Below are 19,497 nucleotides of genomic sequence, written 5' to 3' on the forward strand. Positions count from 1 at the left end.
AAAATAAATCAAGTCAATTTGTTTAGGTTTCAAAGGGCTTAAGGTTCAATGTGTAGGATTTACCAATGGTGTGATGTAACAGAGAAATAGTACTTTGTTACAATACTCTTTTTTTATCTGTACTTTACTTCAGTTTTAATATTTCTTTCAACTTTTAGTTTTACTGCAAATACATCTCTTCTAAGCATGTTAATTACTTCCTTTTTACCACATAAAATCACGAGGGCAGGTGCAAACAAGCTCTCAAAGCTGCAGTCAAGTTTCAGTTTCCAGTAAAGTCCAGGCTGCATGTCAGATAAGAGATACTGTGATGTCACTACATTACTCTGAAAATACTTAAACCTCACTCTCATATCTTCATTCTCATAACACTTTTTTTCCATAAACTCCAACTTGATGCATAATTTGCAGATTTCTTCCTCAGAACTACAACTTTATTTTAATGATATACAACTTTTTTTTCTCAGAATATTACATCTTTATTAAATAAGTCTCATAATATTCCAAATATTCTTCTAATATTCCATGTTAAGAGACCGCAAGGCATTCAAAAACATTTTTTTGTGTGTGATGTGATTAAAATGACCGTTGTTTTCTCAGCAGCGTTCAGATGACTTACGACCGAACCGCCCTGACCCTGAACTCGTCCAGTTCACGCAGTGACGCTGCTCTAAAGCTGCTGTAGTTAATGACTCACTACACTTACACTTGGCATTTAAATTTTTTTAACAAACTGTAGAGGCTCAGTGCAGCATCTACAGTCGGAGCCGTTCGACAAAACATTAAAAAAAAACAGGCACAAAATGCAAAAAGCAACAAAGTGTTGTTCAGACAAACATGTTCTCCACATTAAAACATCACACAGATTCTCTTCAGCCTGAGCTGCTGTAACAGACGATGTCAGTAGGTTTGGAGGCGGAGTGAGCAGCAGCCACTTCAAATAAAACAGGTTTTTATTAACTGTCAGGGACAAAAAGTTTGATCTGAATCTCGTCAGTCACCACCTTAAAAACTGTGATGTCATTGTGTGACCTCATCTCCTGCACACAGAGTCCACCTGTGGGGCTTCAGCAGGTACAGTGCGTTGTTTTTGGGGGAAAACTATCAGATCATGTTGTTAATGAACAAGTTCAGCTGAATTTGCTGGCAACACACGAGGGAGTGACGCCCAGATAAATGACCGTTGTGGCGGCAGGAAGTTGTTCATTTTAAAGGACAATCCTTGAAATATTTGTAATATTGTCAACAAATCCACAAAAAGACCAAAACCAACAACGATTGTATCAACTTACAAGTTTGAACTGTGTGTCTAAAGTCTTATTTATCCTCTTCCTCTGTGCCATAAAGCTCCATTGTTGTCCAAAAACTATTAAAAATGAGCCACACTGTTGCATTGTGTGACATGTTCCTTCATTACGATCAACTAAAGCTGCAAGCATTGATTGATTGATTAGTTGTCAACTGTTAAATTAATCACCAACCAGTTTGATAATCTATTAGTCAATTTGAGAATTTTTTATGGCCAAAAAAGTCAAAATCAGAGATGTTACTGTGAATATTTTCTCCTTTTTTTCTCCTCTGTGACAATAAACTGAATTTTTTTTGGGTTGAGGACAAAACAAGGTATTTGAGGACGTCAACTTGGGATTTTGGAAACACACATCTGGGTTCCTACATCTTAAGGCAAGTTAGATTAAGACCTTTCAAGAATTTTTTAGGCCACTTGGAATTTAATTAAAGACCAATTTTACAACATCAAAAATAATAGACAAAATAAATAAATAAAATAAATTGGTCAATTACTCTCAAAAGAAATAGATGTTAATTATTTTAAGATTGTACAATGCACCATCATAAATAAATATTCAAACAATCCCACTACTCATGTCTGGGCACTTTAAATAATTTGAAAGATTGCTTTAAGACATTTTTTCACCAATTTAATGTTTTATTTTTTATATTAAGGAATTTAATACCTTTTAAAACTTTTTACGGATCTGTGGAACATTTCTTGCAATTTTCTGACATTTTAAAGATCAAACAACTAATCAATTAATCGAGAAAATGATCAACAGATTAATCAGCGATGAAAATAATGGTTAGCTGCAGCTCTACCATGAACACACACTGCAGTTTATTTTGTCCAGTCCCACATACACCATGCTGCCACAAATAACTCACTAGAGCACAGAATGCAAATTAATCCACTGCTGAAAATAGTCCCCAACAAATGCACAATTTCTTTCCATTTTAGTAACATTTGCTAAAAACTGCAGCTGTTTTTTAGGAAATAACTGAGCTTAAACATGACACTTTATATATTTTTACATCCATAGCAGGAAGCAGTGGGCTTGGAGCTGTGAGTCACACAGGAAACAGAAAGTATTGCGAAAAAAGAAAACACATTGTTGATTTCAGTCCTTTCACGTGATTTGTTGACAATGAGAAAAATGCAGAATAAACAGGACGAGCAGTGACAGAAAGCACAGTGACAGCTGGTGGCGATTGAAACAAAAAAAAGGTAAAACATCTTGAACTTTGTTCGAATAACCTTCAAAACGTGGGAAAATATGAGCATAAAAGTCCACTCTTGACCTCAAAGGCCTCTTTACAAGCCTTCTGGGCTTTCATCCACATCACTCTGTACATCGAGCTTTGAGTTTAGATATTTTATAAGTAAAAAAAACAACAAAAAACAAACAAACTTTGGCTTTGTCTTTCCCTCGTGTGCACGGCGTGTCCTTATCTGTTTTAAAGTAAGAAAATAAAGTGTAAAGGAAGCCCAACCCTGTGACGCATTAATCAAACTACAAAAAAGGTTAATATATTAGCAAACAACATAACAGTTGACAATAAATACACACAACTTTGCAACCAAAACTTGAATTTCGACCTCAAAGAATCCCATGTGTAGTTTGAAGGAAGTGGTTTCGTGTAACAGACTAAACAAACAAAAAAAACATCGGCAGTGAATATTTTGCGGTTTTGTTCAATAACAACATTCTGCGGTCGGCATTAAGTTTCCTCCAAAACCACATTTCTGCTGATCACTTGCACAGTTTTATGTGATGTGCAGGAGATGAGTTTGTTTTAAAAATCATATACATGAAGCTTTATAAATGTGTCAAAGCAGGATTTTTAACTTAGAAGAAAAGCACAGACACTGTTCGGTATTTACAATAGCAAAAAGGTAACGTTATGCAAATATTACAAAAATTATAATCATGAAAAGCAAAGAATTATTTGATTCGTTTCCTATACATTTTCTCTGCACATGAACAGTTAAAACACACTGAAGTTTCTCTCCTTGAACACAGCGAGTAGCACCTGTACTCTCCTGAAATATTTGCTCATGAGTTTGTAAGAAGGAGAATTTTTATTACTGGGGCAGAAGATGAAACTGGTACAAATTCTGCACTGGTGAAAAAAAAAAAGAAACAATGACAGTAATACTCCAGTATCTTAATATATATTATTTGTCCTCACATTCAGTTGGCAGAAGCACATACTTTTACACCACGTCATCCCCTGCATCTCTACGTGGAAAACAGAGGGAAGAAAAGATGAGTGCGACTAACAGGAAGGGACAGAGTCAGTCATGGCGGGCGTGTCCTCAGTGAGGAGCTGAGCTGAGCACTGAACAAGGCTTGATTTTGAAAACAAAAATGTGAAGATGGCAGGCAATCTGGTTGCAAACACTGACACAGTAACGCACCAAGTCAAAGAAGGAAATGATCTGCAGGAGAGAAAGAAACACCGTCAAACAGCAGCTCTGAGGAAGAACACACCTCACTGACAGGAAAAGAAAAAGGAAGTGGCACTTAATATAAAGTTTACTTCTTATTATCATCTTACCATTATTATTATTATTATTTCTATTATTATTAATGTTATTCCATTATTATTTTTATTATTATTATTATTTCACATTATTCTTAATATTATTTTATATTATTATCAATATTATTTATTAATTTATTTTTTATTACTAGTTTATTTTATTAATTACTATTAATTTTTATTACTTGTTTCTGTTATGATTTAATGTTGTCTTAGACCCCAGGAAGACGAGGTTGTCACCAAGGCCTCAGCTAATTGGGATCCTTCATAACAATAATTATTATTAAGAATAATAATAATAATAATAATAATAATAAACAATCTCTTATGGCAGACCTTAAATTTTATCCATTTCATCATTATCATCGTTATTTTGAATTTCAATAATTAGACTTAGTTTTCACATGATATAGTTACAATGACTTTTGATTTTATGTAATAATTTTAAATTTGTCCATCAGTCTCATAATTGCAACTTGGTATAATGTGAGTTTGACTTTATTAGTCTTAAAAAAACATCTGAGTATGTTTATATTTAAGATATATGATCTCAGCCCTGTAATCAGGATTTAATTCCTTTGATTTGCTTTCTCATGACCTAAAAATTTTCACATACTCAAAACTGACTTGGGAACATTCAATCAAATAAATTTCTCTCATTATTTTTATGCGTCATACTTTTGACAAAGAGTCTTGTAATCTAATAAATGTTAACTCACTACCTCATAATCGTGACTTAGTAACTAGTATCTCACAATTTTGACGAACCGTGAGAAATTTCATTTTTGTCATTCCTTACACTGTAAAGTATTTTTAAAATGGAAACGGGCTTCAAAGCCACAAAAACTACCATTATCACTGATTAAATAAACCTTAACTGACTACGTTTTCACGTACATAAACTATTTATATTACTGAGTATAATTATCCAAAGCGAGCATCATGTGAGTACTTACCAATGCAATCCACAGCACCAGGTACTCATCAATAAAACTATTGAAATACTGATCCAGGAACAGTAGTCCTGGTCCAAGGAAGGCTAAATCGTGGAGATGCATCTCACTTTTTGTCATATGTGCTACCTGCAGACAGACGGAAAAAAACACAGTCAGCGTCACACACAAGTTTAATTTAGGGCACTAAATTCTCTGCAAAGGGTGCTGGTGTTGTAATTTTTGGAAAGAAACTTAGACCTGGTGATGACTAGAAAGTTAACTCAAAGTCATGATAATGTGGTAAAAAAGAGGAAGTCAAAACTGCAAACAGGATGCAAAAACAGTTCAAATGGCAAAAGGTGAAATTAGAAACAAGCGTCTAATTTCTGTCTTTCACCAGATGATTTACTTTCCCCACCAGCTGGTCGCTAACTTTGTCAAAACTCTTGTATTTTCTGTGATTTAAGTTTCAGTTACGCTGAAGTCCTCAACAAGGAACTCTTGTTTCATAACACAAGAAAAGTTTATTAGTTTAGCCAGAGCCAAACCTGTAAATATCTGGTATTTGAAATATTGGTATTTGTTTTTTTTCTCTTCGGATGGGGTCCTGCTCACAGTGTTACTTCTTTCTTTGTAGCGGGGTACACTAAAAACATCCTGGACCTTAACTTTTTAATTTTCAACTATGTGACTTTTAGAACTGAGAAGAAGGAATTGACCCTGAACTCTTCTGACGTGAACATCTGTCCTTTTACAGGATAAAGCAGAAAAATAAACAAAACAAAGCATGTTAATTCATTATGTCAGCGCTATTAAATGATAAAATACATTTTTAAATCAGAGCAGCAGCATTGTGTTTGACTTTCATATTATGCAGTAAAAAAAAGTGCGTTTGACTTACAACTAATTTATTGGTGATTTTGGCCGAGACGAAGCCAAACGCCAGGATATAAAGACACGGATGTTTCTCGAAGAGCTGGACAGCAGACTTCTTGTATATCATCATTGCCAAAATGATAACTGAACCAATATGTAAGACCGGAGAGAGGACGCTGGTTCCCTGAGGACACACACACACACACACACACACACACACGGTTAATGTCATCAAAACAGACAGTAGAAATTATATTTATGCCAAACACGTTATAAAAATGTGACACATCTTATAAATGAACTCAAGCACATTATGTTTATACAGTGAGGTGTTTGGTTGCCTGAGAGGACAAAATGATCCACTGAATCACACTCAAAGTACCTCAGTATGTAACATTTCTTCATTTCTTAAATCATCAAAATGAAACACAGCGCTGGTGCACGCAGACACTGGCCATAAATGTTTAACTGGACAGCAGCCGATAATCTAAATTTCCAGTTTGGCTAAATAACGGAATAAAAGTTAGTTAACTACAGCTTATACTGACAACTGGAACAAGCTGGTTCAGGAGGTACAAGTTCAAGTTTAATTTCTGTATTCTTAACATGTGAAAATGTTTACAGCTAAGCAGTCGTTGGCTCTGATACCCTCTTACAATGTTTAATAAATACTTTTTTTTTTTTAAAGACAATCAGGCGAATAAAGCTAAATCTGAATCTAAGACATAAAACTGTGCAAGTTATAATACATACAAAGGGCTAAAATGTAAACACAGAAAATTTGTGTAGACAGTACTGCAAAAGACTAAAGTGAATCAAAACCGAATTTAATTTTTTTCACAAGAATGTAGTAAATGTGTGGAATATACATTATGAGTTATATGTGTATGTGTGTATGTATATATATATATATATACAGAGGTGAGGTGTAAACTGTGTTGGTGACAGGACACTGAAGGTTGTGAAGGCTCGTTCTGAACCAAACTTTTTTGTTTACAAAGAAACAACACACAGTAAGCAGTGTGTAAAAATCTTATTGCCACAAGCCCAAGTCATAATTTAGTGCTAAATAAAACTTATCTTAAAAACAGACATCAGCATTTGAAAAAAGGACCAGTTAAATATCACACTGATGGTATCTGTTGGCCCTGACAAGCTAACATGACACATGAAATTCCTGCAAGAAATAACAGCGGGTAGCAGCGATCATAACCGAGACTTCATAAAATTGAGTCGCACATAAAAAGCTTTGCCTGACAAACTCTGTGCTCGTTAAACAGCCATGAACACACAGCAACAGCGCGAGCCGTCTAAAAACAGTCATTTATTTCTCACCAGTTTCTGTGCTAATACCTAAATTTGAACTCCGAGCTAAATGGAGGCTCCCTCTTGGGTTTTGGAATATTTTCCACCCATAATGTTTTTGATTTGTGCAGGTTGCGACACAAAAACATCGCTGTCGTTCTGGTTTGTTTTCTTCACTCTGGAAGCACAAACATGTCACACTGATGCAGCTTGAAGCATTTCCATTCTGATTTATCTGTTATAAAACAATATCCACCCTCTGACATCGATCTGATCTTTAATAACTAATTTACGAGGAGATGTTTCCAGACTTACCGCTATTGTGGATCCGTTTTTGCCCACACCTCCCGTAAAAATAACTCTGAAGTAATTGGTGCAGGAGAATATGGCTCCTAAAAAAGTGCAGATGGCAGGAATCATTTTCATCTGGATGTTTAGGATCGGAATCTAGAAACCAAGACATAAAAAAATCGAAATTAATGAATGATAACATAACGCAGACATTTACATCCATCTTGATCAAACTGTAATCGTCCAGCTTTTTTTTAATATGTAGTTTGTGAGTAAAATCATTTTTACATCCACGAAGCATCATGAGTAATGTTAGAGGACGGTAAAAGCGTAGAAAGTGACATTCTCTGGATTTTTGATAACAATTACTGTAAAACAATCAAAACAAGAATGTTAATTATGTCTCATTAATCTCAATCTGAAGGAAATAAAACCAATCAGAATTACCAGTGACTGCCAAAAAGCAGATCCTCCCACGGCGGCCAGCAAATACATGATTATTATGAAGATTTGCACCTCAGTCACATCAATGCTGAGTGGGAGGAGAAAGCAGAGAGTCGACAGTGACGATTAGTGACGTCTACCAGCACGCAGTCGTCGTCCTGCGGCCTTCTTCCACAACTCTCCGCGGGACGCCAATGTGCTCTTTCTGCACCACACAAGTTCAATTTGGAGGATTCGACAGGAAAGAAGCTGCATTAAAGATGCAGTCAGTAATTTTTCACTGGCTCTTAAAAGTAAAGAAGCACTCAGTCGCTCCTCTGTTCGCTCAATGAGGGCTGAGATATTTTAGAGTCTTGTCGTCACAAAATCAAGGCAGAAATTATTTTAAAAATGTCTGTGTGTCTTTGATACATTTATTCAACGCAGGTGAGGCGTAAAAATCTCAATTTGAAAAAAAAAAAAGATTTTTTTTGGTCTTCCCACTACCCATTCAACTTCCCATTTAGTTCCATTCAACAGCAGTGAAAAACAGTGAAAAAGTTTGGAGGTCAATAATCAGTTAGAAATATTTATTTAGTCACTTATAAAAGAAAATAAGTCACCAAATAAGCTTTAATATGTTTTTTTTTTCAAGTTTCCATATTAGGTTTGCCAAGAAGCTGCTCAAGGACAGATACATGACAAGGGGCAATAAAAACTTGTGCAAACTTTTGTTACATACAGTGCATCTACACTAGAGCTGCTAAATTATGGCAAAAATCCCAATCACAATTATTTTGGTCAATCCTGAGTCAGATTACTCTCTGACTTTGTAAACATGTTGCATTCATTGAACATAAAAAACAGTTGACCTTTAATTTCCCTTAAAACTTTTCACATTGAGCTTCTTTTAATTTATTTACTACTGAGTTGCTTTATATATCGTGTCTTTAACTGATGACTGCATTGCAGTGGAGGTCGATGGGGTCGTCCTTTTCTCCTTTTGTTTTTTTTTTTATTTGGTCATAGGCCACTTTGTGTTTAAACTTAAGATGATTAAAAATATCTGACGTGTTGCCGCGTGGTGCGGACACCATTATGTAGCAAATCTTGCATTTTAATAATTTTTATTGCTCCTCGTCGGATGCCTCGTATCCAAAGTGTTCTCACACAGCAGAATTTGTTCTGCCTAATTTGCTAACCAAATGCTCTTCTCCTGTCATCTTTCCTCGTGCTGATACAGCTCACCTCGCTGGTAGCTTTGGCTGCAAGTGTTGAGCTCAGGCTGAGGGAAGGAGGGGTGAAATAAGACAAAATAAGGGTACACTTGCAAAAAAGAATGTGGAAAAATGCGTTTTTCTTGATTACATTTCTTTTGTAATTGTTGGGAGATTAAATTGAAATCAAAATTTGATTAATTGCACAGCCCTATTCTACACAGGAACTAGTATTTTGCGCCCTGCATTGCATTTTTTTAGCCCCTCAATCCCAGTTTAGAATTTATTAAAATAACTGGTGGTTTTTTAAATCACAGTTTGCCAAAAGTTTAGTTTCCTTCAGTTTTTGATGAGCCGTGTTTGAATGACTGCACCTTTAAGCAGGACAGACGTGATTGAGTGGAGGTCGGCGGTGGTTATGGAAGGAGGCAGCAGTGAAACATGCAGCGACAGCCAGGAGGTTTACCATCATGTTCCACAGACAGGGACCCACAGCGGCTGTGAGCATCTGTAATCCTGCTAGACAGATCTGCACCTCTGTTACATCAAATCTACACACAGAATACATCCACCTTTACTCCAGCCAGACTGCACATAAAACCGCTATCACCTGATGAAATCAGTAACGCTGAAGCACTGTAACTAGTGTATCCACTGTTCAATAGATAAAAGTGAACAAAATGTGTTTTCAGATGTGATAAATGTACGTGAAAACCTCTAAAACGTGTTTATGTCAACCAGACGTGTTTCAGATTTCATGCTGCAGGTCTTTGTGTGCAGGTGAGTAACAGGAAGTACCTCAATGTTTTGTTGTGCGTTTTATCAGCACTCCACCATCTTCATACGTCTACCCTGTTTACCAAACTTAGGAGTGTGACTGGATTTGGAAAAACTTGTTTGACTTTTTGAATGCAGAGTGTAAGAAAGGATGCACAGAATAATGCTGTTTGGATGAGAGGACAAACTCAAGGTCAATACATTTGCACATCTTTGCACAAAACTGTACAGCTTTTCATTTTAAAACAGACATACTATATACATCTATTATAGGATTTCCATTTTTTATTGTTATTGTTCTATATATTAATTTTAATGGTTTTTATTTCTATTTTCTCTTACTTAATGTTTATTCATGTTTATTTTGATTGTTATTTACCAGATTTTGATTCAGATTAATTGTTTAACAGAATCAGACTTATATTAATAACATAGAGCCAAAACAACAACAGAAAAATATTAAAAATGAAAAAAATCTTTCACACAATCAAAACTCTGAAGCACCAGGCTGTTAACACTTTGGAGCTGCAATGGTTGAACCGCGTCTGGTGGACATAAATGTGACTGTGCTGACTGTGAAACCATCAAATGTGAAATAAGTCATTTTAAAGGATTTGCCCTTTTTTCCTCTCGATTGATGTTAGCTCTTGATGCCAAATGCAATGTCTTGTATTGTACTGCCAAATCGGCAAAATAAACTGAAGTTTGAGCTTAGGCTACAAATAACAATTACGTTTATTATCGATTAAGATGTGGATTATTTTCTCAGTAAATCGATTTGTTGTTTGGTCAAAAACACATCAGAAAATGGTGGAAAATGTCAATCACAGCAAGAAACGACATCCTCAAATGTCATTTTGTTTAAAACATTCAGTTTAATGTCATAGAGAAGTAAAGAAACCAGAAAATATTCACATTTATGAGGCCGGAATCAGAGAATTTTGACTTTTTGACTTTAAAAAGTTGCTGAAACCAATCGATTATCATATCAAAGCACTCAATTATCAAATTAGTTGACGATTAATTGAATTGTTGACAACTAATCGATTAATTAATTAAGTTTTAGCTTTAGCGTTCATCTGTTTTGGACTGAAGATATCTTTTCTTGCATTGCTTTATAGATTATTATAGATGATTGTGTGTCTTTTTTTATATTTGTAGTTTCTTGCCTTATTGTCTCGCTGTTTGATAACAGACCAAAATAAATTAAAATGTCAGAATAACATAACTAAATATTCCAAATAGGTGTAATATTTAGTTAAATGCAAAAGAAGGGGTTTACAGGAAAACACGTTTTGGAATCAGTAAAATCAGGTATATGTGGTAATATTAAAAAGTAACACTCAGACCTTAAAAAACCTGAACTGTAAATACTGAAATCAGCAAACTTCATAGACACACGGCTTGAAATTATCTTCTTGCTTTATATAAAAACAACAACCAAACAAAAAAACCCAAAAAAGGCAGCTTTAGATGACTCACATGCCGAAGCGCAGCGTTCCCGACACGTATGTTTGCCAGTGGGCGCAGTAAAACATAAACATCCCAGCGAAGCAGCAGAAGAACATCCAGTCTGGGTTGGTGCCCATCTGCACTGCTATACTGGTTCCCAGCACCACAAACACTGCAGAGAGAGAGAGAGAGACACACACACACACACACACACACACACACACACACACACACACACACACACACACACACACACACACACACAGGCAATGTTAAAAAAGGGCTCTGGATTCACTGAGTAACAGCAGAACAAAGTCAAAAAGGAGAAAACTGACCGGTGGAGAGGGAGTCACAGCCGTGGTCAAACAGCTCGCCCAGAGGAGAGCTGCTATTGGTGCGTCTGGCCTGCTTTCCATCGATGGCGTCCAATGACTGGTAGATAAACAGACCCACAGCACACAGCAGGTACGCCCAGAGAGGAGCCTAAAACACACACGCACGCACGCACACAAACACATTAATATGGAGCAGGAGTTTCTCTACCGTGAAACCTGCAAAGATGAGTCTGTTTACATACACAAAATAAATTGTTTTGTGTATGTTATTATTCCAAACAAGACAATATTTCAACTAAGCTGTTAACATGACTAACGAAATGTAATATTCCTCTACTTTCTCTGGTTACGTGTGGTTATGCACAATCAGATTAACATGTCACATTTTTGATTATGGCAAAATATGGAAAAGTAGCTGGAGCCAATTGTCATTTTGCTTCTTTGCATCAAAATAGGATTTTTTTTTACAGTTTTCTAACAGTGGTGGACTTTTTGGAACGTTTGCTTCCGTCTTTCTTTCCTTAAACCTTCCCTTTGAAAGGTCGGTGCTGTGATATTGTGCCCATTCAAAAACCTGTTGATATCCAAGTCCTCCATAAACTTTAAAAGTATGTGTGTTGCTTTTTTCGACCAGAAATGATGGCTTTTCTGCACGCATCTCTACCGCAGCCTCGCAAACTGTTTGCAATTTGGTTTGTGTGCAACACATCCGTTATAAACACAGACCCGACCGTAAACAGACAAGAGGCCGCATGTCGCAAAATGCAGTAAAAAACTTAAATTGAGAAGCACATTGCAAGTTGGCTGTATGTCCAAATAATGCTATTAAAACGTGTGTGGCTGCCTGTGAAGTTGGATATTTTTTTGTGGTCATTTTCTGGTTTAGTTTGTCTAATTTGGTTTGATTTTATTTTGTCTTTTGTCTGACTGTGGATCCATTTATATCTCTATAATCTGTATTTATGTATAAATCTGAAAGTCAGTATATTTGAATGTTGTTTGTCATTTGAATGACACAAAAAAAAAAATGTTGGCATATCCCACGTCTTGATCAGAAAATGCCAAATTTGGAAAATGACCTAATTCGTAATATTTAACCAGAATATACTGTCATATTCAGAAAAATAGGGGAATATTTTTATGCATATAACTGTAGCCAGTTGACAGACAGCCAAATAATCAGATCAGGAGAAGGCCTCGAGCTGTACAAATCAATACATGAAATCCCAATCAAAATACAGTGTGTATGACCCCATGACAAATCAGGGATTCCTTGTTGTTGCCCTGTTCGAGATCTGTTTCCCAGAATTACTCCATTTATATAAGACGGCCCTGTAATCAGATATGTCCTACTGACACTGCTGAGTACAGGCAGAGGCTCGAGGCCCACAGAGGCCGCAGGATCACCATCGCTGTGATACACACAGACTGTTGATGCAGACGCACTTTCACATGCATCTCCAACTCCTCACAGAAAGTCAAAGGATCACACTTAGACCTCGCAAAAATCCTGCATATTTTGCATTTAATACATTTATCACTGTCCTGGTATTACACTCAGGTGATCTGTCCCAAAAAACATTTAATATGGAGTGTAGCCGCCAACTTTTTTAGTCGAAGCAAACTTTCAAACTCAATTCTGTAGTTGTTTGTTTAGTTTTGAACCAGGCCGTTATTTCTAGTTTCCTGTCATTTTATTATTTTTATAGGAAGCTCCCTCCCACTGCTCTGCTTCAACTGTGCCTTTTTAACAACAACAAAAATACATGTTTTATTATTTTGTATTATTATTATTTAAGGTTTGAGTTTCACTGTCAGTTGCTCAAAGGTCAGGTGTGTAGGACTTAGTGGCATCTAGTGGTGATGTTGCAGATTGCAGCAAACTGAAACTTCTCCTTGTGTCAAGTGTGTAGAAGAACTACAGCTGCCAAGAGTCAGTGGTTTGTTTTTTGTCCATTCAGGGCTACTATAGAAAGAAAAATGGTGAACTCCAAGGAGAGGACCCGCTCTGTACGTTGATATAAATGTTCTAATGCCTTCGATGTATGACACAAATTTTGGTTACGTTTAATTTAATTATTCAGTGGGTTTTCTAAACGTGGAAAATGTAAGCATTTATTTAGACCTAGAACAAAAAAAAAAATGTGATAAAAAAAATCATTTCCATGATTTCTTTTTGTTTTTTCTTTTTTTGTGTGTCAAAGCCACTATACAGCGGCTAAAGAGCCACACGTGGCTCCAGAGCCACTGGTTGCCTTCCCCCTGTTTTAAGGTAAAGAAAAGGTGAATACTAATTAATGAAAACATAGCTATGATTATTATATTTCATTTTTGCCAATATACTCCCCCAGTTCCTACACACTGGACCAGTAATACAGATAAAAATCAGCAAACTGGAAGCAACTGAAGTAAATCTGTGACTGAAAACGTGAATTCTACTATTTAATAAGTTTTCACACGAAGAACATTTAGTAAAACGTTGTTCGAGCGTGATGACTGACCTGCTCAGTGGCAGTTGGACAGTAGTAGATGAGCACGAGGGTTGTGAAGACGTTGGTGGCCAGGCCGATGATGGTGATGAGGTTGGGGGCAATCCAGGAGGGGACTCGTCCCACCAACCATTCCCAGTAACGCTGCATCAGAGGCTCCAGCAGGGAGCGTCCAGCACTGCTGTACCTGCAGGGACGAACAACAGCCAGGTGAAGGCCTGATGGCGTTACCATGGAGATTTACATGCACCCCAGAAATAACGATAATGATGACAGAATGATGCAGTCATGATGAGGGCTGGGTGATAATTAATATGACTGTTAATTATTATTTGGGCTAACTATGACTTATTTTCAATGCTAAAATTGTGATTTAAAAGAGTTTAAAAATCCTAAAACCTACAATTTTAATTACAACTAACACAACGGTATCACGAGAAGCTGCAAATGATGATTTTATCAGCTACAATAAAAACATCACCTCAGCTGTTTAAACTCCAGGTTAATTCTGCTTCTGTTTGCATAACAACAAAAAATAAAGCTTTTACACTCGACCAAACACAGTTTCATTAAAGGGGTGTAATTAAAGATAATAAATACATTTTCAGAATAACTTTGTTTTAATAAATAAGGAGTCAGCTTTGTCTTTTTGCAGGAGCAGCTCTGCAGACAAAAATGTCAGGATCACCAGTCAAATTTTTAAATCACATTATCTTTTTAAACTGATCACCTTACAGGCTAACTTTGGTGTTTTTTCAAGCTGGGCCCTTTCTGTGTCCAAGTGAGTAATGGGGATAATAATATTTTAAACTTTTTTTGAAGTCTTAATGTAATTTGCAAGAGGTAAAAAGCTTATTTTAGGCTACAAGCAAACTACAGTCGTGTCTGCGCCACAACGAGGCTGTGAAACGTGTTCAGCGTGATTTGGTTTGATGACATTCTGTAGTTTCATTCAGCCACTTGTTTCCAGACGCCTTTTTTCAGGCACATAAAAGCTCCAGAATTAACGAGCGGAGTAATAGTGACGTATTTTATGTCTAAGAACAAAATGTCTCTTCAGCTTTTGTTAACCACAGACCTTGTTTCAGGCATCTAACCCAAAACTCATTCAAAAAACCATCTGACTTTGAGACTGGAGTGCTGAAATGCTAACTCATTCCCAGATTTAAGGTCATTCCTGGGGCACTCTGTAGATAATAATGTCTTTGACCGACTCTGGAAGGAATCAAACAGTAAACAACTGCATCATTTTACTTGAGTCTATTTGACTGGAAAGAGGATAACTTTGTGACAAAACTTGCTGCAATTATAGAAACAGAATGAAATCTTAAATTTCAACGGGTACAATTACATCTTGTCTCAGACTGTGTAGATACTTCCCACACATTACACGGCCCAAACAGCAACAGAGTTTGAAGTGTCCCCTCTGACAAACACCCCTTTCATAGAGGGGTGCCACACATGACACCATCTACTCACCACACACTGAACTCATCCACATCAGTCCGCTTAACCTCTGGGCATTACTGTTCCATATATACAGTACCTTGCAAAAGTATTCACCCCCCGCCTTTTAAGCTTTTCTTTTTTTCTTGTGTTACAACCTCCAATTTAAATGGATTTTTTTGGGATTTTTTGTAATGAACCTTTACAAAATAGACAACTTTGGTGAAATAAAATAAAAAAAATAAAAAAATAAATTCTGTAAAATAAAAAAACTTGAAAATTATGCATGCATATCTATTCACCCTTTGCTACAAAGCCCCTAAATAAGACTTGGTGCTACCAATAACCTTCAAAAGTCACAGAATTTTGTTAAATAAGGTCCGCCTGTGCTCAGTCTAAGTGTCACATGATGTTACTGTGTTCTGAAAGACACCAAACTCCCAATACATAACATTAAATTACTCCACATAAAGTTTAACTTGAGGACTCGGGGTTACCTGTGCTCCTCCAGTCTCTTGAGCTGGTGACGGGACAGGGGCGGCGACGGCAGCTCGATCAGCCTGCGCAGCACTCCGGGGGCCAGCCAGCAGGCCGCCTCCATGCCCATGCCCTGCCCAGGGTCCTTGTCCCGGCCAAGGCCTCGGCGAGAACGCAGGCCCCCCCCTTGCTGCTGCTGCCCCGTCGCGCTCATGGAGCCCTGCTGCCTGCTGGTCTGGTCCCCGATGGCTCTGGCTCTGCCTCTGCCACTGTCCTGCCGGAAGGGCTAAAGATCCACAGTGGGGCTGGATGAGGCTGGACAATACCTACAAGAAAAAAAAAAACTATATTACAATATGTCCGTAAAAAATATTTCAAAACCTGGGATGTATTTAACTAAAACAGCATCTAATGATTAATGATCCTACCACCAGGTCGCCCTGAAGTCCCCGTAGCCAAGAACACTTATACAAACTCCTTTGTTCCCACTGACATAAACATCTTAAATAAAAGGTTATGATCCATATGTCGACATAAACACTGTGCCACTTTGTACCCGAGTATATTGGTATTTTTATTCTGTCTAAATGATTGCATTAGGTATTTATTCTGTTTTCATAGGGACTACTCATATTATATGTTTATTATCCAAGTTTGTTTTGCACCACATGCTGAGCCCCGTCTAAGACGATTTTCTATCTTTACAAACAATAAAGTTTTCTGAATCTGAATCCAAACACAAATCACACACTTGAGGTTATTCTGATGTTTCAGTTTGTTCTTTACATATTCTGTGTTGATGGACATAAGTCAATGACGAAAAATATCTTTCATCCACTTATCCGGAGCCGGGTTGCAGGGACCGGAGGCTGAGCAAAGTACTCCAGACATCCCTCTCCCCGGCAATACTTTCCAGCTCCTCCTGGGGGACCCCGAGACATTCCCAGGTCAAATAATAATAAAATAAGATATATAATCTCTCTCTCCAGCCTGCTCTGAGTCTGCACCGGGGCCTCCTACCACTTAGACATGCTTGGGGCACCTCTAACAGAAGACGCCCAGCCTGATCAGATGCCTTAACCACCTCAGCTGGCCTCTTTTCACGCAGAGGAGCAGCAGCTATTCTCCAAGCTTCCTCTGGACGTCTGAGCTCCTCACCCTATCTCTATTATCTAGAATAAAGCCACTGGTGTATAACTTTTAATGAAACTGAAGACTTCAGGGGAAAGAGGAAGTGGAGGAAGAAGTATTCAGACCATGTACTTAAGTAAAAGTAGCAATACCACAGTATCAAGAGGTGCTGAGTTTCAAACTGTACTTCTGTAAAAGCATCAGCATCAAAATAAATCCTACTAAAACCACAAAAACTAACAGTGCACATTATGCTGAATGGCCTATTTCAGACTCATATATGTCATTTTAATTAATGGATGAGCTTCATTACCATGTAAATTGCTTAAAAGGATATACTACTACTGGCTAATAAAGGGATTAACAAACTCTGATCTTTATAATAATAAATCACAATCATGGTGACTATATTTTTTATTATTAATCTAAATCTTCAAAGTAAGTCAAAACCTTAGCTGTCAGATAAATAATGTTCAGTAAAAAGTACAATATTTGAGCTGAGTAGAAGTATAAAGTAGCAGGAAATGGAAATACCAAAGTAAAGTACAAAAGCTGTACTTAAATACAGTACTTGAGTAAATGCACTTCTATCACTGTCATTCACCACCAAAATGGTACAAAACTCCTCTGAACTGTCACACCTCTATTATTGTAAGTACCACCAATTATATCAGCCGTTTACTAACACATTACTACTACAAGAGTGTACTACGATTAACACTAATATTAATAATAATAATAATAATAATAATAATAATCTTTATTTATATAGCACTTTTCAAGCTTAAGCCCAAAGTGATTCCCTGATGAAAAGGTTTACAGAATAAAATAAGATGTCAGAAACCCATGGAGCTCTCCTCCTGCCCCCTTATGACATAACAAAAATTAAAAACATTACGAATGTTAAAGCACAAATAATAAAACAGCACTGCTTACAAGAAGATATGAGGGTGCAAATTCAAATATATAATTTCATAAACAAGTAAGTACAATATGGATAAGAAAATTAAGCTCATATAAGTAGATTAAAATTATGAGTAAAACAAATAACCATATTTATAAGCAGATGAGATGCTAATGAAAGAAGATGATCTCATATAAAACAGGTTATATGACAATAGAAGAGCAAAATCTTTCATTTAAAACAAGTGCAAATTATATGAATGTGCATAAAACAGTCACCTCTTCATTTGTGACTGCAGAGGCTTTGTCCTAATTTGATTTTATTCCAGTTTTTATCAAGTCCTAGACTATATCTTTTTGATACACGTTTAGACCTTGGTCATTTTAACTATCTACTGAAACTTGACTGAAACTTACTGAAAGAATCTCAGCCTTCGGATATGGATTTTAACTTGTGTTATGGACTCCAACTTCAACCACATGAATACACAAACTACTCTGTATAAAAGCCCGAACTCTTGAACTCTTATATTAACTACCTCAGATTTGACAGTGGACACACTTATCAATATGCAGTCCTACCATATTTATCATCAATACCAGTGATCTGTTTTGGCATTTAATATACTGTAACTATTTGGACTGCACCTTATTTGCACATTACTTTTATGTATATATTTTTATAGTTGTATTTTAGTGTTATTTTTCTTTGCATATTTGCATTCTTTGTGCACTAATTGCTGCACAGAGTTTCCCCCCCTCCGGACAAATAAAAGTTTAATCTTATCTGTTTGACATATGTGACATGGACACCATTATCTGCAGACATAAACAGGGTTTAATCAGCTAACTGCTGCTAACTGCACAGAAATCAAAGACAGCGTAAAAAAAAAATCCTCCTTGATGGCCCGTGTCTGTGTTGCTAAACTATTTCGTGTGACTGTCAGCAACACATGAGCCACTGACGAGAGCAAAACAACCTGCTTCAGCGGTTTGCTAACGCAGCCTAGCCGATAGCTAACTGAGCATCAGTGGTGCTGGTGATTAGCATTAGCTGGACTGGTAGCTACGGAAGACGTGTGTCAGTTTGGTAATTTTACGTTACTCGCTGGCAGTTGGCTCATTATCACTTCCACACGCTTACATTACTGAAATATAATTGCCTATTAAAGATATTGATCATATCAGAGAAGTATTGACAGCTCGCGCGATGACTGCGGCTAGCTGGAGTTAGCTCCGCTAGCTAACCCCAGAGACAGCTAGCATGCTGCTGAGCTGACGGATGTAACACGGGCTGACCTGGCCGATTAAAGGACGAGAGCCGCGGACACTCCGAGGGGCGGTGAGGGCGCTTCAAGCCAGCAGACAGGCTTCTTCTGTGGGTGGTTAGTTTCAGGGTGTCTCTCTGCTACTTAGACCACCGGAGGGGCGTTAAGCAGCAGGCGGTGGATCACCACGACCGGTGTCACTGGGCTGGTTGTCACAGCAAGCTAGTTCACGTTAGTTCACGTTAGCCATCGTGGAAATCTCGCGGTAGCTGTGTCGGTTAGAGTCAATTTTTTTTGCCCTGAGTCTGTTCTCGCAGGTAGACATCCGCCTT

General features: G+C 37.2%; 1 protein-coding gene across 2 annotated transcripts; it reads right to left on the minus strand.

Annotated features, from left to right (window-relative positions):
- Positions 1–935: 935 nt before the first annotated feature.
- On the minus strand, positions 936–19,418 carry cept1b (choline/ethanolamine phosphotransferase 1b). 2 transcript variants are annotated; one of them, XM_042509620.2, is made up of 10 exons: positions 19,197–19,418; positions 15,884–16,189; positions 13,953–14,127; positions 11,452–11,599; positions 11,147–11,288; positions 9,354–9,438; positions 7,272–7,403; positions 5,677–5,835; positions 4,797–4,922; positions 936–3,736 (listed from the first exon to the last, which is right to left on the minus strand). In XM_042509620.2, the coding sequence occupies exons 2-10, from the start codon at positions 16,075–16,077 to the stop codon at positions 3,614–3,616; spliced, it is 1,284 nt and encodes a 427-aa protein (XP_042365554.1). In that variant the 5' UTR covers positions 16,078–16,189; positions 19,197–19,418; the 3' UTR covers positions 936–3,613. The 2 variants fall into 2 exon arrangements, with proteins under 2 accessions (XP_042365554.1, XP_042365545.1); XM_042509611.2 differs by lacking the exon at positions 9,354–9,438 and adding an exon at positions 7,695–7,779 and having other exon boundaries at positions 19,197–19,417.
- Positions 19,419–19,497: the final 79 nt, after the last annotated feature.

This window comes from Plectropomus leopardus, chromosome 2 (assembly GCF_026936395.1).
Source record: "Plectropomus leopardus strain MGB_pleo_1.0 chromosome 2, ASM2693639v1, whole genome shotgun sequence".
NCBI classification, from domain to species: domain Eukaryota; kingdom Metazoa; phylum Chordata; class Actinopteri; order Perciformes; family Serranidae; genus Plectropomus; species Plectropomus leopardus.

What these genes read in the sequence shown, in the direction of transcription:
- cept1b (XM_042509620.2), bottom strand. Translation starts at nt 16,077, where the DNA reads ATGAGCGCGACGGGGCAGCAGCAGCAAGGGGGGGGCCTGCGTTCTCGC. An exon ending in CTGTGACTCCCTCTCCACCG is followed by an intron (nt 11,289 to 11,451) that starts GTCAGTTTTCTC and finishes CTCTCTCTGCAG; the next exon opens with TGTTTGTGGTGCTGGGAACC. An exon ending in CCTGTCTGTGGAACATGATG is followed by an intron (nt 7,404 to 9,353) that starts GTAAACCTCCTG and finishes CTTGGTTTCTAG; the next exon opens with ATTCCGATCCTAAACATCCA.